At 46.0% G+C, this 24,953-nt stretch overlaps 2 protein-coding genes and 2 long non-coding RNA genes across 5 annotated transcripts in view; 2 read left to right on the top strand and 2 right to left on the bottom strand.

The window, feature by feature from the left end:
• il11a (interleukin 11a) overlaps positions 1-5,905 on the top strand; it is a 6,610-nt gene extending 705 nt beyond the window's left edge. The window contains exons 1-5 of one of the 2 annotated variants that reach the window (XM_042709142.1): positions 1-27; positions 557-714; positions 3,764-3,856; positions 4,031-4,192; positions 4,392-5,905. The exon at positions 1-27 is cut by the window's left edge and continues 52 nt beyond it. In XM_042709142.1, coding sequence (XP_042565076.1) covers positions 712-714; positions 3,764-3,856; positions 4,031-4,192; positions 4,392-4,565 — 432 coding nt within the window. In that variant the 5' untranslated portion in view covers positions 1-27; positions 557-711 and the 3' untranslated portion in view covers positions 4,566-5,905. The remainder of the gene's footprint in view (positions 28-556; positions 715-3,763; positions 3,857-4,030; positions 4,193-4,391) is intronic. The other variant, XM_042709141.1, reaches the window with a different exon arrangement.
• A 489-nt stretch (positions 5,906-6,394) lies between these two features.
• Positions 6,395-15,097, top strand: znf628 (zinc finger protein 628). The gene is made up of 7 exons (XM_012833539.3): positions 6,395-6,743; positions 7,166-7,718; positions 9,540-9,612; positions 9,963-11,033; positions 11,309-11,630; positions 12,029-12,183; positions 12,352-15,097. Exons 2-7 carry the CDS (start codon positions 7,339-7,341, stop codon positions 14,572-14,574), a joined length of 4,224 nt encoding a protein of 1,407 aa, XP_012688993.2. The 5' UTR covers positions 6,395-6,743; positions 7,166-7,338; the 3' UTR covers positions 14,575-15,097.
• Positions 15,098-16,815: 1,718 nt separating this feature from the next.
• Positions 16,816-18,137, bottom strand: LOC122133239. Its single transcript, XR_006152641.1, has 2 exons — positions 17,736-18,137; positions 16,816-17,651 (listed from the first exon to the last, which is right to left on the bottom strand). It is a non-coding gene; the product is annotated as an uncharacterized LOC122133239 (long non-coding RNA).
• Positions 18,138-23,629: 5,492 nt separating this feature from the next.
• Positions 23,630-24,801, bottom strand: LOC122133286. Its single transcript, XR_006152670.1, has 2 exons — positions 24,550-24,801; positions 23,630-24,465 (listed from the first exon to the last, which is right to left on the bottom strand). It is a non-coding gene; the product is annotated as an uncharacterized LOC122133286 (long non-coding RNA).
• Positions 24,802-24,953: the final 152 nt, after the last annotated feature.

Below are 24,953 nucleotides of genomic sequence, written 5' to 3'. Positions count from 1 at the left end.
AAACAGTTTGATGTTCTGCAAATTCTTGTTAAGTGCATTGATTCATCACGGCTCTAATGACTGACGGAGGCACAGCAGCGAGAAGTTATAGCCAAACGATGAGTTATTTGGCTTAGCCCTAACCTGCGGCTCCAGCGGTTGTCATTTCATGCCAAGGCATTCATCATGTTGACAGCAGTTGTAGTTCATGTATAATCTCTCTGTTGCGAGGCAAAAACTTGAATTAGAAAGTTATTGCCTCAGCAATGGACATTTTAAGATTTTTTATTGTGGGCTGCTTGAAATGGTACTCCCCAAAAACATAATGCAAAACGTTTATTGTCGATGATTAATGGGTGCAGTGTTTATTTAAGTTACTGGCTGCTGTTTTTACATTTCAGCATTATTGAGTGAAAAATGTTTAGTTTTTGCTTGCCAATAAAACAATCCTATGGCAGTGTTTCAGCTGGGTTAAAATCAAGAATGTCATTACTCAAACCCATTCAATTCACAGCACTGCTAGTTGAACTCCAATTATGTCAATTAATGACTCTCTCTCTCTCTCTGTGTTTTTCAGTGCTAGTTGACTCCTCCTCAACCCTGCTCCTGTCGCTGCTATTGGCCCAGCTGCCTTTGTTTACATCTGCTCGGCCTCGGCAATACCATGTCCATAATGACTTTGACAAGCTGACCAATCAAACAAGGCATCTGCTGAAACTAACACAAGATCTAATGGTAAGATGTTATGATTGAAATGATTAGATATGTTGACATGAAATGTGGGAGCCAAGTGGGGAGCGGTCCTACTCAACATTTAAACGATTACTTGCCCCCATGTTCAAGTTGAGATGAATCTCTCTCTCTCTCTCTATCTCTCTATCTCTCTTTCTCTCTCTCTCTCTCTCTCTCTCTCTCTCTCTCTCTCTCTCTCTCACTCACGCTCTCTCTCTCTCTCTCTCTCTCTCTTTCTTTCTTCTTTGCGGCACTCAGATGCATTTATCACAATTGCTAGCACAGCTGGTGGTAACTCTGGCCACCCGGATACAGATATAAATCTATTACAGTAGTTCCCTATCTGACTATAATAACAGTGACCTGGATGGGTGCCCAGACACCTCAACTTAATGGTTAAGCTGCCTCAGGTGCTCTTCTGTACTGGAGTCTCAGGGGAAAAAAACAGTCTCTGTGAAATCTAAACTCTGGGCTGCACTCCAACATCCTGCTGGTCACCTGTTAGACTCTCCCCTGCCTCCACAGACTGGCACTCTTGCTTGTGGCCCAGACTGATTCTCCGGGGTGTTACTATCATTACCCAAAAGGTCTTCTGTAACGTCAAAGGCCTTGGCAGCAGCAGTGAGGGGCTAAACGCCCTGGCTGTGAAGTGCAGCGCTACTGTGGTGTCTGAACCCTCAGTGTGAATTCATAAGCCGTCTGGAAAATGCACGTGAGACGTCTATATTCCTGTAACCTGGCACTGTAGCTGTAGTAGTCATGGGTGGATTCAGACCTTTGTGTCTGCAGCATGCTGTTGTGATTCCAATACACTTGTTTCCTAAAGTGGCACCAAGTGATTGAGAGGGTGGAGGTAGGCGGTGGGTGACAACTCATCTCTTCAATGCCATCAGAACTCAGTGACCTCTGGTGATGAATGTTCTGCTTGTACTGTATGCTCCGCTCAGAAAACCATGCTTGAATATTGGTTAGACTCTCTGCGCCTGTTCCCTGGTTCTTATGTGCTTGCCTAAGAGTGTTTTAGTATGTGCTGTTGAACTGAGAGTTCAACTGTGTGTACTGAAGCTGTGATCAGTGTATTAGTGGTGTTCTGTGTGTAGTATGGGTGCCAGATGTGAGGGCTGGTGGAGCATTATCAAAGACGGCTCTGGTGACAAAGAGGCAGAGCACAGGGATCGCCTTTTGAAAAAATATTTTGTTAGTTTTTCAATGACATGAAACATTTATTTTGGTTTCTTTTCTTCTTGTATGGAGTTCCACTTAACAGGGGTCAAGGCTAGGAAAGAAAAATAGAATGGGAGTCGACGGAAAGTCCCCACAAGGAGGCAATAAAATAGTGTGTGGTGTGTGTGTGTGTGTGTGTGTGTGTGTGTGGTGTGTGTGTGTCTCAAGTGGGTTGCAGAACATGTGCATTGTATGTAGATATGTAGCTTTTATGTATGTGTGTGTGTGTGTGTGTGTGCTTGTGTGTGTGTGTGTGTGTGTGTGTGTTTGTGTGTGTGGGTGTGTGTATGTGTGCGTGTGTGTGTGTGTGTGTGTGTGCATGGGTACGCATGCGTATCTGTTGGTGAGAATGTGTGTGCTTCTCGATTGTACCAGTGCAGTGAATGCATGGCACACAGTATATGTACTGTGTTGTAAATAGCTGTGGGCTTTGTAGGTGTGGTGTTTGGTGTTTAGTTTTCGGTCGCCACAGCAAAGTGGCCTGATAAAAATCAGAGGGATTTATCACATTCCAGTATTTGCATTCAGGAACATGGGAGGATGAGGCGGTGGGAGGGAAGGCTCAGTCAAGTGAGGTCATGATCTGCAGTGGAGGCAAAGAAAGAAAGAGGAAGGGGGGAATGGGAGGACAAGAGAGAATTACAGGGCTGACAGAGATGGCCTGCGAAGTGAAGCAGAAGAGATAAAGAGATCAGAGGGCCAGGTGGACAGAGAATGGCCAACACTCTTTGTGTGTGTATGTGTGTGCCAGGCACATGTGCACACACCTGTGTGTGTGTGTGTGTGTGTGTGTGTGTGTGTGTGTGTGTGTGTTTGTGTGCATTAATGTGTGTTTTAACACATCTGTGGGAGGCTGTATCTGAGGATGCTTGGATAATGAGTTAGAGAGAGAAGGAGCATGATTTTGTGTTTATTAGACCAGATAGACACAGAGATTAACAATGTTTATAGAAAATTTTAAAGGCCAAGGGAAATAAATTGTACAAGATCAAGGATATGTGACCTACAGATGATCCTTACATATAAGGGCATTTGGGACAAGAAGGGGGTTGATACATAAGAAAGTCAACTACACTGTGGGGATAAAATGGCATGGCATTACATGGATACAAAAGAGGAAGTTATAGAGACACATCACAGCAAGTAGCATTTTCTTCAAAATGTTACTTTCCTCCAGCATCCTCTAAGAAGCTTGTATTATACACCTGTGTATGTAAATTAGATTAAAATGAAGTCTAGATCATTCATTGACACATTAACAAAGTCACATACCACTGAGGTCTATCTTTTAAACCGTTAAACTAGGAATGATGACTTCTGTACTAAATATCTGAAATGCTTTTACTGCCAAACGAGTCTGGCTTGTCAAGGAGTCTGTCTACCTGTGCTGGCTTCCTTGCTCCTGTTTGGTTTGCCAGCTCAGGTTTAGTCTGCCCTCCAGTGGCTCAGAGTTGCTACTATCAGGATTCTCCTGCGTTTCACGTCATGATGCCATTTTAGGCTGCGACCCTGGAGTTTCCCTCGGTCCTCTGTTGTCTATTCGCCCTGCAAGTTCTTAGTCATTGCATATGTTGTTATTCTTCCTCTAAAAAACATCCTGTGGTTTCAGGTCACTAACTTTTATGGCTGTTGTTTAAAGGTTAAATTTGGGCGAACTTTCTTTGACTCCACACATTTGTAATTCTGCCAAAAGGACAAAAGGGTTGTTTGGAATGTCTCAACATGCATTGTGTTTTTAACACTTCTGGTCATTTAAAACTTGCATGCTTTGTTGGTTTACTCGAACAGTAAAGCTTATTTTCATACTTTCGCTTTTTTTCACTTTCAGAGAGAACACTCCCTTGACACGGAGATTGAGAACCACAGATTCAAGTCTCTCCCATCCATGGGCAACAGAGCAACAGATCTCAGCGCACTAGAGGTATGAGTGACCTCATTTTTTTCTTTTCATTGTAAAAATTCCCTTCGCTTATTCGTGTGTGTGTTCAAACCGTTTGTGCTCAAAGGCTCTGCTAGATTCAGTCTGTGGTTGTTTTCTTCTGTGCTCTGTCACACCCAACTGACATCTCTCTCTCTTCCTGTTTACTTTCTGCAGTTGAAGCCCACTCTTTCGCAGCTCCACGCCGATCTCAAGACCTTCGAGTATCACTTTGACTGGCTGCACCGAGTCTCACGGAAGCATCAACACGCCGCCATACCCAAACTGGTGGAAATCATCGCCCAGATTAAGAACCTTATCAACTCACTTCAACGCCAGGTGAGGCTATTTCCAAAAATCAGCCCCAGGAATTCTCATGAGCTCTTTTTCTCTGACTAGTAATACAACAGCATGAGTAATACAACACCAAGTATGAATTATGATAAGATACATAAAGTAAGTCATAATATGTTGCTGCATCTGTATTGCCCTTTCTTTTCCTGATCTAAGGGATCTCCTGTTTTGTTTTTCTCTGTAGATGGGCAGAATGGATGCCCCCAAGCTTAACCTTCCCTTCCCGTCTCTCCCTCCTCACCCAACCGTCCACTGGGAGGTGGTCCAGTCTTCTTTAGAGCTCCTCCAGCAGTTCCGTCTCTTCTGTGACTGGGCAACAAGGGCATTCCTTACTTTAAAGTCAAAGGTCCCAGCATGATGAGGTCACTGTCACTATCCAGCAACACTATCCACACTTTTGCCAATTGCCTGACTCTGCTGACCCACAGCTCTCTTGGCTCAGATTTCGGTACAACACCTGCACACCAGTGTCATTGTCCATATTATGAATGGCCAACATCCTAGCCATCATCTTTGTTCCATATACACATACATTTACAATATCAGCAGTTGTTTATCAAGCACACTGCTGTAAATTAGAGTTAATTTGAAGTACCACAACCAGAATCACCCAAGTCCTGTGATCTAAACAAGTCTCAGCCAATGGCATGGCTCCATTCTTAAGCCCAGCAGTTGGCCACTGCAGTTGCCTTACTCCTTGTCCTCTCAACACTCTCCTCTTTTCCCTTAAATTTTTGATCATATTTGTTATTTATATTATTATTTATTTATTTATTGTTGTTGTTAGTTATTTATTTGGTGTCATTATTTATTTAATTTTGTGACATGTTGTTTTAAAATACTTAAGGCATTGATTCTCTCCTTAGACATCCTATGTATCTCTTTTCTATGATGTTTTTGCTTCATAGGATAAAACATTCCACGTAGCACTTGTGTATCTTAAACTGTCATAGTAAACTGATTGTACTTAAACATGTTTCAGTGAGGGGGCTGGGGGGAGGGCAGAGGGGTAGCTGTACCCTAAAATGGAATTCTTAGGTTACAATAATCTGCCACTAGATGTAGCAAAGTTGGGAGTTTGATACAGTGCCATGTGTAAAATGTGTAGATAGAGTTGCAAAGCACTGATCTGTTTCATCTTTTTTTTTTTTTTTTTTCTTTGCACAAAATGTATTGGGTTTGCATCAAGGTGCAGTATCATTTCAAGCAACATCAAGTCAAACAGCAAGTCAAACCGAAGCCTTAAAATACTATGTATTGTGATATTGTGATACTATGGTACTGTACAGTGTACATATGTACCAGAATGTAAAATGTTGAATACAATGCAAATGTGTATTATATTGTAGTTTTCTATGATATAATTTCCTGTACTCCTGTACAATTCTATCACTATCATTGTGTCGCAATATCAATATTAATCTGTTTTTAGTATTTTGATACAGTATTTCTTAATTTATTATATTTTTTTCAATATTATTTATTTTCATCGCAAAGAAGCCAGCCGTCTGAAGTTTTTTATACTTTTATACGTAAACTTATTAAAATCTTTATTGCTGCAATCATCTCTGTTGATACTGATCTTTATGTAAGTCCTACAACCTCCATCAGTGAATGTTCTCACACATCTGTGGTATCCCAGGAAATGAGCAGATGAACTGATTTACAACACAAAAATAAATGAATTATCTCAAGCAACTTGAATTTCTGGTGGTATGATCAGTGCATTACAATAGGCTAGACTGCACGTTTACTAATATTACAGCCTATGTGAGATGAAGAGGCCTATTTAAATGTGAACCTTCTCTCAATGCTTCGCAATATAGGCTATTTATATGCCCCCATTACCATAAGTGAATTTCAAAGTGGGACTAGGCCCATGTCCTGTGGCATAATTTGTCAACCACAATAGTGCTGGAACCCTGAAAACTACGCTGTCTACAAGGGTGTTCAAAACTACATTACCTACAAGGCTTTGCGAAAAGTGTAAAAGACGCTTGAGTATTCTGTTTTTGGTCTTTCTTCAGTGCTGGCACAGTCTAATTTCATCTTTAGTTAAGAAGAATGATGATGGGTACATTTTCAACCAAAGTTAAATCATAACATAGCGTAAACTACTATGTTTTTTCCTTCAGAATTGGAAAAGAACGGTATGCCAAACCTATTGACCAATGACACTGGCGAAATGCGGGTTGGGATGGACCAATAACTAAAGCTTTTACTGGGAGGCTACGGCAGGCGGGTGACTGCTGGTTAGTTTGTGCTCGAGATTATTGTTAAGGTTGTATGGAGTAACACTGCGGGTCTCAGTCCTTTTTCAAAACATAGGCAAGATCAGCTATATCATGTAAATAGCATTGGAGAACTATCCTGTGCAATTGTGCACATGCAAACCCCTCATCAGTCGTTCCGACGCATCGGAAATGTAGACGGACGGAGGGTAAATTTTACTCGAGAAGGCCGGTTTACAGTTGGACCCAATCCGCTGGTTTCATGCAGTAATCCACTGATTACCGACTTGAGTTTGTTTCTGGAGGTGAGTGCACACATTTGATAAAGCATTTGGCCTTTGGGAAATGTTATTACCTGACACAACAAGACATGAGCAGACGGATACAGAAAGCAGGGTAGGGAGGAGGGGAAGATACTAGAGAGGAGGAGGGATTTAAAGGGAAAGTGTGTTGATGTTTGGCCGACCCAATTAAATGTTATGAGCCCTGGGTATCAGGGATGCTTTTAGGATTTGTAAATAAACTAATGATTTTTCGGCGTCTCCTGCTAATTTTTCAATGAAATAAAGTCAATAGTTACTGTGCATACAAACATAACACTCACACTTTAATAAAGGCAAAAACACCATTTGTGTGGTATGTGTAACTCATCTCACCCTCCTACTGAGTGTTAGCCATAGATATCAGCAACCAAGTAGAATGTTTAAACCGCATTCATTGCTCACAGGTGAGGTTTATCGCCAAACATCTTCTGATGAAGACTGTGGCAGCCACACATGAAGAACATACCTGAGTCCTAGCTTGGGATGGTCCACCAGGAATGAACCGAATGATGAGAAAGATGGAACCTGATTGTAAAAATTAACAGGTACCCTTTGCACGCGTGTAACCCTTGGCCTCATGAAGATGGCCAATTCGGTGGCCACTCTAGTGGTCCAGACGGAACTCCTCCCGACTCAGTCGTCATCGTCGCTGTCTCCGTTTCCCTCTCTGCTCGCTCGCGGCGAAGATGTGGAGGAGGACGGTGAGAGATCAGAGGAGAAGACGGCCAGTGAGGTGGTGCTCACTGGTATGGAGATGGTGACGTCAACTTCGTCTCCAGTGACGTCTGCACCCCCGAATCCTGAACACCCATTTCAGTGCCTGGATTGTGGAAAGAGCTTCAAATGGTCATCCAGACTAGCCCACCATCAGCGCAGCCACAACAACGAGAGGCCCTACCGCTGCAACCTCTGCCCAAAGGCCTTCAAGGGTTCCTCTGCGCTGCTCTACCACCAAAGGTGAGGCCATAGGCTGCTTCATGATTTGCATTTCATCTCAAACCTAAGGGAAACACATGCATGCATAGGGTATCTCTCTTATTACTTAAGACACACCATGTGCATCACCCCATCAACCCATGGTTGGAAGCATTATGGTTATGGTTAAGGTATTTAGCAGACGCTTTTGTCCAAGACGACTTGCAAAACATTGGATGATCAATGAATGAATGAATGGTAATATCAATAATTATTAATAATTCCAAATAGCAGAACTTAACAAACTTATAAAGTATGCAACATACAGAATAACTAATTAAGCAGATGATGTTGAACAGCAGTATGTAGAGTTAGATGTGTCCTCTTTGGCTGATCAAAGACCATACGTGCCACATTATGAATCATCTGCAATGGTCTGGCAACACAGGCAGGCAGGCCCATTCAAATTGAATTGCAATATCTAGTTTCAAAACAACCAGGGTCCACACAAGAAGTTGTGTAGCATATTGTGTAAGATAGGATTTGATCTTCCAAAAATTATCAAGTCAAAACCGACAAGAGCTCGAGACAGAAGGTACATGCTCAAAGAAATGTAGTTGGTCATCAGTTATAACACCCTAGTTTTGATCAATTATAACAGCCTAGTTTTGTGAAGTTTTAGTTGGAGTCAATGAAGATGAACCAAGCTGAATGTTAATATTTTATGCGATAGCTTGATTGGCTGGGAATACCAGGAGCTCCGTTTTTGAAAGATTGAGCTGAAGGTGCCGATCCCTTATCCAAATTGAAATATCAGTGAAGCATGCAGAAATATTGTGGAATCGGCGAGCCGTGATCGGAGAACCCATGGGAACTGATGGTCTTACCTAAGGAAGTGGTGTAGATACAAATTAAGAGGGGGTCCCAGTACCGATCCCTGAGGTACATCAGTGGAGGTGATGAGATTTTGATACTTGTCCCTGCCAAGAAACACTGAATGAACATCCACTGAGGTACACAAATAAAAGAGCAGTTTCAGGATATCAGACTGGCTTGAAGGCAGTCTTTTCAAGAATGTTGAGACAGGTCTATTATTCTTCACATCGGATAGTTTAGATGAAACTTTCTTAACCAAAGGATTAACCCGAGCCTGTTTGAAGGGTGTAGGAAACTTTCCCGAACTGCGTGAAGTATTGACTACATGTTTGATAGCGGGTACAATTGTAGGCGAGATAGACTGGAGAAGGGTGGTTGGAATGGAGACCAGAGGACATGTTGTGGGTTGACTCATAAAGACGTATTTTTCATTGAGAGGGAAGAAGGAATTCAAAGATTGCCAGACAGGGTAAAACCATTTAGGAAGAAGTTTCCTACTATCAGTGGCATTGTCAACCTTTTCTTGGTAGAATACCTTTTTAGAAGCTGTGACAGATACAAGTTAAATAAAGTAAATACAATGTATGTAACGTTGTAGATGTTAAGGTGAATAGCTTATCCTTTAAATTCCATGTGTGTGTAACTGGTCCTAACCAGGCTTTCTCCATTATAAACCCCAAGTATTATCGATGTTGTACTTCAGTACTTACTTTGAAGGAAGGTTACTTAGAGATATGACCTCTGCCCTCAGTTGCATGTTTTTGAAGATTCTTTGACAAAGATTTAGTGTTGGATAGAAGAAGACCTGATCTTTTGCCTTAGAGTTGTTGAGGTCACTGGTGTCCTCAACACAGCTGAATATTTCTTCTGCATTAGTCACAGACAGGGTGTTGTTTCTCAGTTTATAATTTTTGAAAGCTTTATGACTTTGTGCTGTAGAAGTTCAATTACCGGTCAGTCTAATGGTACAAACTGTTGCTACCTTAGGTCACACTCTGGTGAGAAGCCTTATAAGTGTGAAGACTGTGGCAAAGCCTTCAAACGCTCTTCCCTGCTCCAGGTGAGTCATACCACTTAGTGTTATGGAACTGCAGCATATTTTCTCTTTCATACAGCATCATGTTTATATAGGTCATGGGTCAAAAGAATTGGCTAAGTAAATGGAAATGTTTACATACCTCAGGGTACCTCCTGAACCCAACAGCTAATTGCAGGCTGGAGTGGTTACACCCTAGACCGTAGCAAACAACTGCCATGTAATTAGCACTGGCCCCAGGAAAAATCCACTTTCCTTCAAGTACCAGCAATAGATATTGTGTTACTAGTATGTAATATTGTAAAACTAATTATGGCACTCTATAGACTGCTGTTAGACATGGTTTCAGGGCAAATGTGGTCATTCATTTGCAGGTTCACCGCAGCGTTCACACAGGACTCCGTACCTTCCAGTGCCCCTACTGCCCCCTCACCTTCAAATGGAGCTCCCACTACCAGTACCACCTGCGCCAGCACACTGGCGAGTGCCCCTACCCTTGTGACAGCTGCCCCAAGGCCTTCAAAAACTCCAGTAGCCTGCGTAGACACAAGAATGTGCATCTGGGTCTCAAACCTTACGTCTGCGCCGTGTGCACCAAAGCCTTCACACAGTCCACCAACCTGCGGCAGCACATGCGCATACACACTGGTGAGCGGCCCTACGTCTGCAACAAATGCGGCCGCAGCTTCACACACTCGTCCAATCTGGCGCTGCATCGCAACTCGCATCTCGATGACAAGAGCAAGACTGGAGGAGCTGAGGGAAAGGAGGTGGCCTTGGAGGGGACTGCGGGGGCTGTAGTACAGGGGACTACAGCCACAGAGGAGTTGAGTGCTGTGGGGGTCGGGATCCAAGACATGGTGGGCTTTGTGAGTCAGCAAGCTGGGCTAGGCGTTGGTGAAGTGTACCTCACCCATCACACCTCATCGGGTTCTACTACCCAGACCATGCTGACGCTGACGCCCACCACGGTGGCGTCGGCTGTGGAGCACGTGCACATGACCACAGACACAGGTGCCAGTGTGCTGCTTTACAGTTGTGGCAGCTGCAACCAGACCTTCACCTCACAGGGGGACCTAGAGGAGCACCAGACCCTCCACCTGGGGTCCCTGGGGCCTGGATCTACAGTAGGGCCAGGGAACGGAGAAGCATCGGGGGCCGAGGCAGCCAACGTCGGCCTGGTCGGGGCTGGACCCCTCTTGGCAGATTTTGAGGAGGTGGTGGAGACAACCACGGCTGCAGAGACTGGGCAGGGAGGAGTTGGTGGACAAAATGGTCAGGCAGAGTATGATCTCCTCCAGGGCTTCACTACGGTACCACAGTTGCCCTCTGATGCCAGTGTACCCACAGACACAACAGGGGGAGCTGCAACTGTCTCCAATGTCTGCACCTACTGCGGGAAAAGCTTCAAGACCAGCAGTGGGCTAACCAGGCATGTGACACAGGTAAGATTGATCAGGCTGCAAAAGGAGGAGAAATCAGCTGCACAGGCTATAGCATATATAGATCTATGATATTTGAATTTGTGTTACAAAAGCTAAAACTTATTACACACATTTTAATACATTACAATTTTATATAATGTTCTTTTAAAGTATAATTATCAGTTCTTTACCTCTGTTTCCTGATATAAACATTTGTTTTAAAAAAAATCTCCTTTTGCCCATTTGCTGTGCCCATCACTGTCTCATCGCGCTGTCACTTTGTCCCTCTCTCTCAGACCCACTCTCGCTCTCAGTTCAACTGCTCTGCGTGCGACCGCTCCTTCCCTCTCCTCTCCTCCCTCTTGACCCACCAGTACTCACACACGCCAGAGCAGCGCCTCCTGGCTGAGGCCGAGGCCGAAATTGTCTGCCCCCCTTCTCTCTCCCTGCCCCTGCCGTCCTCCCCCACCGCCAAAGGAAGGGAGGGTGAGGAAGGGGAGAGAGAGATCCACGTCAGCCTCATCGCTGTCACGGAGGAGGACTCGGCTAAGCCTGCGACGAGAGGGGCGGGGAAAGGAGGCCGGAGAGGGGGAATCAGCAAGACCGTTGGCAACGGTGGTGAGAGAACTTCAGATTTTAGATAACATTATGACTTGCATTGTGGTTAAGGGCTGTGGGAAATCAAAGTATTGTAACTGGGGCGTACTGAAATGTCGTTGGTTATGACACTACAAACTTTGTTAGGCACAATGGGTAAAAAGACCACACCTGGCAATTTGGTTCATTTCATGCAACTCCACAGGTTCAGTTTAAAGGTTTTTCAGAGGTCTAATTTAACAACCTAGTTATGCACCTTGTGCATAAATGCCACATATGTCTCTCACTGGATCCTAAAGGGCAGTGCTATTAAGGCAATGTGGTGTTCCTGCAACATGAGGGAAAAATTATGCTTTTAGGTTTAGGTTCTCAATAGTCCAACATCTCCCTTATGGTGTCCGTTTGTCTTTGTTTTCCAGATCGTCCATACCGCTGCTCAGAATGCGGGAAGTCCTTTAAGGGCTCCTCTGGTCTTCGCTACCACATGCGTGACCACACGGGAGAGAGGCCCTACCGCTGCACTGAATGTGGAAAGAGCTTCAAGAGGTCCTCGCTGCTCTCCATCCATCAGAGAGTGAGTACCATCACCTTTGTGGTCCAATAAAGTTTTAAGTGTTTTTTAATGTGAACGTTCTGGCCATAGATGAACCTTGTTGCTATGATTTGGTAGGAAATATTAAACCTGTACGATATGTGTATTTGTATGAAGCCCAATGCCTAACCCTTATCTTGCCCTCAATAGGTCCATACTGGTGTGCGTGCCTTCCAGTGCCCCTACTGCCCCCTCACCTTCAAATGGAGCTCCCACTACCAGTACCACCTGCGCCAGCATACTGGGGAGCGGCCCTATGTGTGCCAGGAATGCGGCAAGTCCTTCAAGAACACCAGCTGCCTGCGGCGCCACAGCCAGCTGCACTCGGGCCTGAGGCCGCACTCCTGCACCGTCTGCGGCAAGGCCTTCTCACAGACGTCCAACCTGAAGCAGCACGAGCGAACACACTCAGGTGAGAGGCCCTTTCAGTGCGGCCAGTGCCACAAGAGCTTCACGCACTCGTCCAACCTGCAGCTGCACTTGCGCACGCACTCCTCGCGCAAGGATTTCAAGTGCCCGCACTGCGGCAAGGAGTTTGTCATGCACTCCTACCTGCAGAGGCACCTCAGGACCCATGCGAGTGGTGGCGTAGGAGGAGTTGCTAAGGAGGGGGCAAAGGTCACCAAGGGAGGAGGTGCCAGCGGGACTATGGGAGGCCCACCCCAGACCTTGAGTCTGAGCATGAACACCCCGGGAGGCCTCAGTTCTCTGTTCCCGGACAGCTCAGGGAACTCCACGCTGCTGCTCTCGCCATCGAACTTGGACATCCCTCTCAACACCTCGCAAAATTACTTCATGATCCAGACGCCTTCAGGGCTGCAGCTCATCCCTCTTTCTAACCCTACGCCCACACAGCCTCCACCTCCTCCTCCACCCCCACCTCCTCCACAGCCACAATCCCAGAACTATCTGCTTCTGCAGTGCCAGGGAACAAACGGAAGCCAACCCAGCCTCATCCTCGTCCCCACATCATCTAATCCTGTATCCGCAGAGCCACAGCCTCTTCCTGTGGTGCAGACCATCCCAGCGCTGCAGTCGGTTCTGGGGCAAGCCCAAACCCAGATCACCCAGTTTCAGACTGTTCAGACCCAACCTCGCTACATCGTAACCAACACCAACAGCACCAACACCCAGGTTGTCACGACTGCACCCTGCAACTCCACTCTAACAAGGCCCATTTTGGGGAAGCTCACCAGCACCAAAACTGGCAGGAGTAGAAGGGGTCGAAAACCCAAAGCCGCATCCCAGAAACCCGGTCTGGCAGCTCCCACAGTCTCTCAGTCAGCAGCTGTGTCAGCAGCCGTCACCAAGCTCAGTACTACTGTTAGCACGCCGATAGCCAGCAGCATGTTGTCTCAGCCACCAGCTTGTGCCAATCAGGCTGCCCCTACCAGCACCTCTGCCCCCATAGTGGTGAAGGTCGAACCCAAAATGCAACCTGAACATTCGATGACCCTGGGTGGTCACCTCTCAGAGCCCTCTGCTGCTTGGACAGACCAGACTACACCTGCAGAAGACAAGTCTTCAGATCCGTTGCCAGAGGAGAGGTTCGTCCTGTGCTTCGAAAAGGACGGAAAGAAGGAGGAGAGGGAAATAGGTGTGGATGCAGGTGGGGATGGGGGACGGTCCTACGTGTTACAGTTTGAAGGTGGGGCAGAGCGCGACGGAGGCGAGCGTGAGGGTGGAGGGAGACGGGAGGAGTCATACGTGCTCCACTTCCAGGCAGATGGAGAGAGGGAGGGAGACGGAGGAAAGGAGCAGGATGGGATGGTGTCCTTAAACTTCCAGGATTGGGGATCAGAGAGGCAAGCCGAGAGAACATCTGGCTTAGAGGAAGGTGTCGAAGGGGAGGGTGAGTCATTCATCCTCCATTTCCAAGCCGCTGACGCCCACGAAGAAGGGGCACAGCCAGGTGCAGGATACCCTGAAGCCCAGGGCAATGGCTTAGGTCTTTCCTGTCCACCTGCTCAGGCCTTGGTTCCACTTGGTGGGCAGGAGATGGTCTTTCAGTTGGAGGATGAGGCCAAAATGGTAGGAGGTTCAGGGTCCGGAGACAATGTCCAGATGATTGCACTGATTGAGGGAGAGGGGGCCAGTTCTAGACAGGGTGGTGCTTTCGGCCCAGTTGAGGGGACCGTGGGGGAAAGCAGGGAACAGATGGAGGGGATCTTTCAGTTGGAGGGAGGGGAGGGCATCGTCATTATCGAAGTGAGCACGAGCAGTCTCAGAGAGGGAGGGATGGAGGAAGGAGGAGGAGGGGTGACATTAGAAAGGATCGACGGAAAAGAAATGAGTGATATTCGGGAGGTTACGGTCGGGGTCATGTCGGAGGCTGAGGGCCACGGACAGAAAAATGCGGATAATGAGGACTAAACGGCGGCCAAGAGCAGCACTATCAGGAGTGATGACTGAACTCTGGATTTTTTTGTTAAATCCCTAAACCTTCTTTCATATCTAACAAGTATGCCTTATAGCTTGGATCACACCTCTCTCTTTCTTTATGACTCGCACACAACAAATTCAGACTGCACAAAGTAGTTAGTGTGTGTCAGCAGGGTATTTACTGGTGTGAAAAAGTGACTGGGGCTCACTTGGAACCTTGGGGCAGCTCTTGCACACACAGAAGTGGAAATCACCTCTGTGGAATAAAACTCTTACCAACACAAATGAAGGAAATGCTTGGTGCTTGCTTGCATTGAGTGGATGCTGTGAAGACAGCAGATGAGATAAAGACAATTGGTTTGAGGAAATGCGGCAAGTTTTAATTATGCTGTCATGTTGACAGTGTGTATAAAATAACCATGAATTTTGTGAATATGTCTCTTAAATTTGCTTGTTTCACCATAAATATTGATACTAGAACATAGTAATGTAATAAATTATACAGTTGATAAAATTGTGTCTGTGTCAGTGTATACATAAAGTTTGTGGAACTTTAATTGTGTATGTGTTTGAGACTGAGACCCAATGCTAAAACAGTCTTGGAAATCTTTGTTATTAATGTTGAGTACATTAGCTATTAATATTGTTTATTTTACGTTGAGTACATGAGCGCATTCTGGGGGGCAAGAGGGTGACACGGTTGGTCCAAAAACAAGAAGAGATGGATATATAAGGAATATATAGAACAGACGACAAACACATTCTGCCCTTTAAACTCTATACACCATGATAAATATGAATGTGTTTTGCTCTCCTAAAAACACCCACAGAGAGTCCAGCTCATTAATGTTTGCGGTATGGTGTTACAACCTCAGGAGCTTAAAACATAAAGCCTTATCTCAAACCATTTTGGGCATGTTTCCCAGACAGGGATTTGAATAGCATGCCGAATGGACACTCCACTGAAGGCAAAAAAATGATGTTTTCAAGGGGAAAAGCTCAGAGCCGCTTACATTTTGTTGACCAGCTCCTTTGACCTGAATCAAAATAGCAAGAGGTGGAAATTTTCATTAGTGAGATAAATGTGTGGTGAGTACAGACCTGGATCTTATTTAGATTTAATCACGCAACACAAGTCCTTACGGTTGTTTTACTTCAGTACAAATGGCTTGATGCAAATTCCCCACATTGATTTGATGATGTGGCTTGGCGACACCTCAAAGGATGGACCGGTGAGTGACCGGTAATAGAAAGCACCAGAGACTTCTCGCTCATCAGCCATACTGACAAAAACTAAAATCTCCTCACAGTGAACTCCAAACTAAACGTTAAAATTATGAATCACTTATTCCTCTTGTACTTAACAGGAACACAAATGTGTGAAAGAATATGGGTTATCTACATCTTATTTGTCATATGTTTTTGTTTAGTTGCCCTTTCAGTCTTAAATCCTTGTAAATTATGAATAATAACAGCAACTTGCCACTGGACTTCATTCGAATGACTCGAGCTATTTGTGAACGTATGTCAATACAGGGCCCTTGTGCTTGTTCATCCGAGCATTACTTCCTTCCCTGGTGAATCCTCCAACCTTTCTATGATGTTGTCTTCCTCCATCATATGCATACCTCAAGGTCTGAAGAAATGTTATCAGCTTGTGACTCTTCTTCCACCTCTGCTACCACAGAGTTTAGGGCTGTTTGGTTGGTCTGATTCTTTGTAAATTGTTTGGGAATATCCACGTGGCTATATTACCATAGATGTTGCTGCTACATGCTGTCAACCCCTCATCAGCTGTTGGGGTCAATTCTCTCCAGTCAAGCTATCATATTACTCACATCAAGGTATCATATTATTAACAGTGTTCATTAGCTGAACAAGACAAGTCATAATAATAACTAAGACATGATGTGAAGTTCCCTGTGCAGCTATTTAGGGTAGCACACAGAAAGGCCAGATCTCTCTACCTCTCATGCTTATCCTTGTACCAAACGAAAGGTAGGTAAAGGGATTATTTATCACGTCTCACCATGAAATTGAAGTAATAGTTAAACTGTTAGCAAATATATTTATTGATGAATGAGGAGAATGTAAAAGATTCTGAAAGCAATTTGTTATCTTGGAACATTTCATACTTTTGCAATACTATGTGTAACCTCACCTAGGTCACTATTCCCCTGTGTTCCGGTTCTTACTTCCAAAGGAATGAAATGAGTGGAGGAGACTGTGTACCACAATAAATATATCTTTAATAAGTAAGTGATGGTTTATGTACACAAGGCAGACAGTGTAAATGAGACTAGACAAATGCCTATAATTGATAATGACGGTATGGTATTCACTGATAATCCAAATCATAAAAGGAAAGAAGTACAGCCCTGTTCAGGGCAGACATTTAAGGGCGAGGGTAAGAGTAGGTCAGTCGCGGCTAAAGCCCACCCTAGAGGTAAGACTAACTAAAGGGTTTGTATCAAGTAGCCAATCTTGATACTAGACCACTACACACCACACCAACGGCAAGTCACAATGGCTATCCACTACACCACAAATCACACACTTCCCACTACGGCCCCTAGTAGCGGGCGTTGCACAGCACACACAAGTTGCAAGCGGATAAGGACTCCCCTCTATGATAGCCCCAGCTACGACTGACCCAAAGGAATAAAACAGAAAGAAAATAAAACTCGCCAAGACAACAACCAAGTAAACGGAAGGTGGTTTTACAGCAACACTATGCAGGCTAGTAGCTCAATTCAAGTGCTTGTCTCATCATAAATTAGCTATGGGAAAAACAGTGATATACAGTGTTCCTAGAACCAAAGGACAAAGAGCTATAATCATTATACACAGTAAATATTCAAATCACAATTCATTGTAGCCATTTCACAATTCATTGTACACAGTACACATTCAATTCACAATTCATTAAAAACAATTCATTATATACAGTAAACATTGAGCCATTTAATATAAAGACTGGTTCTTTTAAAATGTATCCCAAATACCTCATAAAGTCCCGCATGCGATGTTAAGACGCCAGTGTTCCAAATGCGTTGTAGGTGTGAAAACTACAAACAAACGAAGTTGCTAATTAGATATATTGCAACGCGTCTCATGCCACGGCATACACAACAGTGCAAACAATGAGTTACCTGTTCGTCTGTTAGAGGCAACACTTCACAATCCTACTGGCGTTATATTCCAACGAACAAGCAGATCCGTATTGTGCTTAATATTCACCGCCGACAGAGCCAAACCAAACATGCTGCGTTTGCCGCGTGAATGGCATTTAAAACAAATAGGAAGTGCGGGTCACTGTGAGCTACCGTGTAACGTCACGTCACGTGCACCAGGCACAATCAGGTGACGGGCTGTACACCTGCTAAGGGCAACCCCTTCCACCCGTCACATATTCCCCCTACTTTAAAAGGCCACCGTCCCGGTGCCTGTTAATCCCAAGGCCTATAATAGCAGTTTGGAGAGACATAAGAAATGGAGTGTTGTTGAGTCTCCAGCTGTTGGGTGGCAGACCGAGGCAACCGAAAGGGGTTTGAGTGCTGGCCAGCTTGTGTTCGCCTCGGCCGTCTTGATGGGTCTTCCTGAGGGCTGCTTGGACCTTGGGAACGTTCCTGTTCCTGTTCCGTGTTGGGGAGGGTCCAGTTTGCACCAATGTCTACCTCTGGCGGGGTTTGGTTCTCTTGAGTGCCATCTGTTTGGGACCGGAAGGTGAGTGTTTGTGGCTGGTTCCAAGTCCCGGCATGCTCTGGTATATCCTTGGGTATGGCCTCGGATTGTGGATGAGGTAGCAAGTGGATCCATACTGCCTCCTCTTCCTCGTCACTACCTGGACTTCTACTCCCCTCATTACTCATGTCACTTACTAGCTGGTCTGAGGGCGCTTGGATTGACTGTGGGGCCTGGGAGGGCAACACCCTCAGCTCTGAGCGGTGGATGTTTTTGTCTGGGCCCCGTCCATCTTCCGGGGTGATGTGATAGACCAATCCCTTTTCATCAAAGCATTTCACCACCTTATATACCTTGGGATCCCAATGATCTTGTATTTTGTGTCGGCCCTGTGGATGGCTTTTTCTGTACACTCTTGTGCCTTCTGTGAGAAGAGGTGGGGGTAACCCAGGTCGTTCTCGTGATGCAGCTGCTGCGTCCAGATGGTTCTTGGCACTAGTGTACACCTCCGCCAAATTTTCTGCATGGGTGGTGACCCAGTCTTCAGGATGAACACTTGTTGGGTCTTCTCCCACTAGGCCCAACAGGAAGTCCACAGGCAGTTGAGGTTTCTGCCCAAACATTAAGTGATACGGCGAGTAGCCGGTGGACTGGTGGACTGAGGTATTGTAAGCGAACAATAGGTGTGGGAGTGCTTTAGGCCATCTTCTTTTCTTCTCTGGAGGGAGAGTCCGCAAGAGGTCATGGAGTGTTCTGTTGAAGCGCTCACACTGCCCGTTTCCTTGAGGATGGTATGGGGTGGTCCTGCTTTTTTGTATTCCATACAATTTACACAGCCGTTTCAGTAGTTCCCCTTCAAAAGATCGGCCTTGGTCAGAATGAATCCGTTTGGGCACCCCAAAGGAATAAAACCACCTCTCTGTGAGCATATGGGCTACTGTCTCTGCCCGCTGATTGGTGGTGGGATAGGCTTGCGTAAATTTTGAAAAAACGTCAGTTACAATGAGGACATTCTCATAGCCATCACTTGCTCTGTCCATCAAAGTGAAGTCAATTGCTATGATCTCCAGAGGCCTAGAGGCTAAGAGATGACCGGAGAAGGTGCGAAGAGTTGGAATCACTCCCTTGGCCAAAACACAACGGTCGCACTGCTTACACCACTGTTCAATATCGTGGCGCATCTTCGGCCAGTAACAGCGCTGTCGCACCAACTCGGTCGTTCTCTCTACCCCTTGGTGGCCATGGTCGTCGTGCAGGCTTGTTAATACCTCTTTATGCAATGCTGTTGGCAGTAATAACTGCAGCTTCACTTCCCGTGCTGGTGGCATTTGGACTTCTCGGTACAAGATGCCGTCCTTCTCTCGTATCCGGCGCCATTGTCGGGCCAATTCCAGTACTAATCCTGCCTCCTTGGCCCTTTCCTGTCGCGTTGGTGGCTGTGCTCTCCTCCAGTAGGCCCGGAAAGTCCCTATTACTGGATCTTTGGCCTGTAGCGTTCTTAGATCAGCTGGTTGACGAATGGGGACAGCATCTATTGTTGAGGCCACTGCTACTGGTCCGTGCTGTTTCGTCATTCCTATAGAGGGAGTTATTCCTGAGGGGACAGCAATGCCCGAAGCCACAGCTGTGATAAACTGTGGGCTTAGGTCAGGGGTCTTACGGGATAGAGCATCTGCATTTCGATTGGCTGTTCCAGGACGATATTTTAGTTCAAAATCGAACGCAGCCAATTGAGAGGCCCATCGCTGCTCCACTGCAGCCAATTTCGCTGTTTGCAGATGGCTGAGTGGGTTATTATCCGTGTAGACCACAAATTTGGCTCCAAGTAAGTACTCACGGAAGCGCTCCGTCACTGCCCACTTTAGGGCCACAAACTCCAGCTTCATTGAACTGTAGTTGGACATGTTCTTTTCAGACGGCCGTAGAGCCCTGCTTGCGAATGCGACTGGTCTTCTTGTTCCCTCCACCTCCTGTGACAACACAGCGCCTAGGCCATGATGACTGGCGTCAATTTCAAGCACAAAGGGCTGGGAAAAATCTGCATATTTTAACACAGGGGCATTAGCCAGTTCTTGTTTTAGGGCCTGGAAGGCACACTCGCAGTGGTTGTCCCAATGGCCCCCCAACTTGGCATTGGAACCCCTCACAGCCTTCTTGCTCTTCCCCTGAACCTCTGCCACCAGCTGATGCAATGGGCCGGCATGCCTTGTGAACCCTTCCACAAAGCGTCGGTAATAGGAGGCAAAGCCAAGGAAGGAGCGAAGCTCAGTGAGTGTGTCAGGGCGCTTCCATTCTAGCACAGTCTGTATCTTTTGAGGGTCGGTCGCAACGCCATTCGCTGATATTACATGACCTAGGTACTTTACTTCAGCCTTAAAGAAATTACATTTATTCAGTTTCAGCTTCAGGTTATGATCTTGGAGGCGCTTGAGGACCAGTTCTAACCGTTGCAGGTGCTGGTGGAAGGAGGATGAAAATATAATTATATCATCCAAGTACAGTAGCAACGAATCAAAACTCTGATCACCAAAAATGCGTTCCATTAACCTTTGGAACGTACTGGGTGCGTTGCAGAGCCCGAAGGGCATACGATTGAATTCGAAGAGGCCAAACGGGGTGCAAAACGCAGTTTTGTCTTTATCCTTCTCTGCCATGGGGACTTGGTTGTAGCCTGAAGCTAAGTCAAGAGTTGAGAACAGCTTTGCCCCTGTAAGTGCGTCCAAAGATTCTTCAATTCTTGGGAGAGGGAAGGCATCCTTCCTAGTCTTTGAATTAAGCTGCCTATAGTCTACACAGAGACGAATTGTTCCATCCTTTTTTTGGACTACCACAATCGGGGAAGCGTATGGGCTGCAACTCAGTCGGGCTACACCTTTGTCAACCAACTCTTGGATATGGGCCTTAACTAGAGCAAACTGTGACGGGGGCAGGCGGCGATAACGTTGGCGCACTGGAGCATCATCCAACAGTGGAATTTCATGCTGGACAAGAGTTGTGCATCCTAAGTCACCATCATGTTGACTGAACACCAGATGATACTTCTCTAGCAGGGCCCTTACTTCCAGTTGCTCACCAGGGGAAAGGTCCGGCCACTGTAAACTAGACAACTCAGATGGGGTCCTATTGCCTGCCTCGGCTGACTGGATGACTGCCACCTGGTCATTCTCAGGGCTATGCAGAAGGGGAGGGTCCACTACATGAAGGGTTCCCAGCACAGTGCGGGGGTAGAGCCACTGGTCCTCCACCCCAACATTGACTACTGGGATATTAACCTTTCCCCGCATAATGGGCAAAAGTGCAGAAGAGATGAGAAGGTTAGCTGGTAAGCTACCTTGGCCATAGGGCAAAGGTTCCAGAAAGGCAGATGTAAAGGGGCCTACATTAAGAGAACAATTGGCTGGAACAAATTGAAGGCATCCAGCTGGTATACGGAGGGGGGGGCCTGGCGGAGCTGTGGCTTGACCAATGCACCCGTCTCTAGAGATGCGTTCTAGACTTTGACATTCGGAAAGTGCTCGCTTCCACCCTCTACCTGCAGCTTGCACGGGAGGATGTTGAAACATGTCCTGGCCATGTTCGCGAAAAAGTTCATGATAACAGCAGCGAATGGCATTCATCCCGAGCAGGCCGGGTACAGACCTTTTCTGTTGGTTTGTAACGGGGTCGAGGGCGTCTTTGACAACTAGTACTCCAATCTTCGGCAGCACCTTACCCAAGACTTCCAGGTCAAGCTCGAGATAGCCCAGGTATGGGATGGCCAGCCCATTGGCTGCTTTGAGTTGAAGCCAATCACATGCCTGCATTTCTTTTCTAATGTGGGGCTGTACAAACTGACGGAAAAAACGTTCAGTCACAGTCGTCACCATAGAGCCTGTGTCTAAAAGGCAACGCGTGGTCACACCCTCAAGACGTACATCAATAATGGGGCAGTTTCCAATAAGGTGTGAAGTGGATGGATACGGAGCCATATGTTCTGCTGAGCCCAGCAAAACCCCTCCTGGTGCCTGGCTCCTAACACCGGAGGGCGCTAGTTTTCCTGCGGCAGTACACCACTGGCTGCAACCATGGCCTGTCTCCCACTCATTACATCACTCTGAGACACCGGCCCTGGCTCTGCTGGAAACGCCGCCCTACACACTCTGGCTATGTGGCCTGCTCTATTGCAACGCATACAGATAGGTTTGCCATCTGCCTGATACCTGTAGGATCTAGGGCGAGGAGCTGACGGCTGGTGAGTGGAACTAGAGGAATCACGTGATTGCCCTAATTGGCTCAAAATAGCATCAAGCTGGGCCTGCTGCTTACGAAAGCATTCCTTAAGCTCAACAAGTTCAGAACTAGGTCCGACTGTAACAGCGCTTGTATTGGCACCATGTGAGTTACAGGAATGAGCACGGGCACGAGATGGCTGTGTACGCCTACTGAGCCAATCCATAGCTTCACTGCGTATATCTCGAAAAGTAAACCTGGGGTTGGCGGAGATTTTGTCTAACAAGTCACCTTGAAGCTTATCATCTCGGAGACCTTCAACAAACTGGTCGCGCAAAATGCGGTCGGCCGATTCAAGGTCGTCATCCCTATCCTTGATCTGCTCCATTAGCTCCATCAAAGCATGTGAATATTCCCTAACTGATTCACTTTCGAGTTGTCGGCGGTGATAAAACTGGCGGTACAAGGTATTACGGGACTTAGAGCAGCGAAACATTTTCTTTAAGACGTCAAAAATTAGTTCTGGGTTGTTTCTATCGGGACTAAATTTTATTTCCCTCTTGGCCTCCCCATCCAACAAGTCATACAAATACAAGGCCTGTTCTAATAAAGGCATCGGACGGGCGGTCAATGACCTACGTGCCTCCTCAATCCAGTCCTCTACTGAAATATTATCTACTGCCATCTTTCCAGAAAATCTGGGACATTTTCTCTCCCGTGGCACACACACCAAGCGTTCAAGAGGTGTTGGCCTTGCTGCAACACCATCAGGGCGTGAAGAAGGGGCTGGCTCCTCTGTAGCTTGGGTATCGCAAAGCCGCTGATTATCAGCTTGGAGCTGTTTTACCAACTCGGCCAAAGACCTAACCTGCTCCTCCAGGTTTTCCACAGATGACATACTGAAGGAGAGCTTGATACGCTTGAGTTCGATGGCACACCCTCCTTACTGCAACCACTGTTTTTCCCACCTAGCAATAGCCTTAGAACTAACCACCTTCCAAAAGAAAAACAAACAAACCTTTCAGTCAGTTAACTAATACACAGTCTCCAACCCTGCTCGCAGCGCCAAAATGTAACCTCACCTAGGTCACTATTCCCCTGTGTTCCGGTTCTTACTTCCAAAGGAATGAAATGAGTGGAGGAGACTGTGTACCACAATAAATATATCTTTAATAAGTAAGTGATGGTTTATGTACACAAGGCAGACAGTGTAAATGAGACTAGACAAATGCCTATAATTGATAATGACGGTATGGTATTCACTGATAATCCAAATCATAAAAGGAAAGAAGTACAGCCCTGTTCAGGGCAGACATTTAAGGGCGAGGGTAAGAGTAGGTCAGTCGCGGCTAAAGCCCACCCTAGAGGTAAGACTAACTAAAGGGTTTGTATCAAGTAGCCAATCTTGATACTAGACCACTACACACCACACCAACGGCAAGTCACAATGGCTATCCACTACACCACAAATCACACACTTCCCACTACGGCCCCTAGTAGCGGGCGTTGCACAGCACACACAAGTTGCAAGCGGATAAGGACTCCCCTCTATGATAGCCCCAGCTACGACTGACCCAAAGGAATAAAACAGAAAGAAAATAAAACTCGCCAAGACAACAACCAAGTAAACGGAAGGTGGTTTTACAGCAACACTATGCAGGCTAGTAGCTCAATTCAAGTGCTTGTCTCATCATAAATTAGCTATGGGAAAAACAGTGATATACAGTGTTCCTAGAACCAAAGGACAAAGAGCTATAATCATTATACACAGTAAATATTCAAATCACAATTCATTGTAGCCATTTCACAATTCATTGTACACAGTACACATTCAATTCACAATTCATTAAAAACAATTCATTATATACAGTAAACATTGAGCCATTTAATATAAAGACTGGTTCTTTTAAAATGTATCCCAAATACCTCATAAAGTCCCGCATGCGATGTTAAGACGCCAGTGTTCCAAATGCGTTGTAGGTGTGAAAACTACAAACAAACGAAGTTGCTAATTAGATATATTGCAACGCGTCTCATGCCACGGCATACACAACAGTGCAAACAATGAGTTACCTGTTCGTCTGTTAGAGGCAACACTTCACAATCCTACTGGCGTTATATTCCAACGAACAAGCAGATCCGTATTGTGCTTAATATTCACCGCCGACAGAGCCAAACCAAACATGCTGCGTTTGCCGCGTGAATGGCATTTAAAACAAATAGGAAGTGCGGGTCACTGTGAGCTACCGTGTAACGTCACGTCACGTGCACCAGGCACAATCAGGTGACGGGCTGTACACCTGCTAAGGGCAACCCCTTCCACCCGTCACATATGGAATACATTTATTTGCACCACTAAATAAGGCCCTAAATCTATTGGAAACCTCAGCTAAGAGCCGCTCTTGGAATATTTTCATGGGAAGAGGAGCAGGGGCCCTATGCATGTACTTCACACTCTTATTTAAACACCTCCTAAA

The sequence above is a fragment of the Clupea harengus genome, chromosome 11 (genome assembly GCF_900700415.2).
Source record: "Clupea harengus chromosome 11, Ch_v2.0.2, whole genome shotgun sequence".
Lineage (NCBI taxonomy): Eukaryota > Metazoa > Chordata > Actinopteri > Clupeiformes > Clupeidae > Clupea > Clupea harengus.
This window is presented reverse-complemented; position numbering and strand designations above follow the sequence as displayed.

What these genes read in the sequence shown, in the direction of transcription:
- znf628 (XM_012833539.3), top strand. Translation starts at nt 7,339, where the DNA reads ATGAAGATGGCCAATTCGGTGGCCACTCTAGTGGTCCAGACGGAACTC. An exon ending in AACGCTCTTCCCTGCTCCAG is followed by an intron (nt 9,613 to 9,962) that starts GTGAGTCATACC and finishes ATTCATTTGCAG; the next exon opens with GTTCACCGCAGCGTTCACAC. An exon ending in TAACCAGGCATGTGACACAG is followed by an intron (nt 11,034 to 11,308) that starts GTAAGATTGATC and finishes CCTCTCTCTCAG; the next exon opens with ACCCACTCTCGCTCTCAGTT.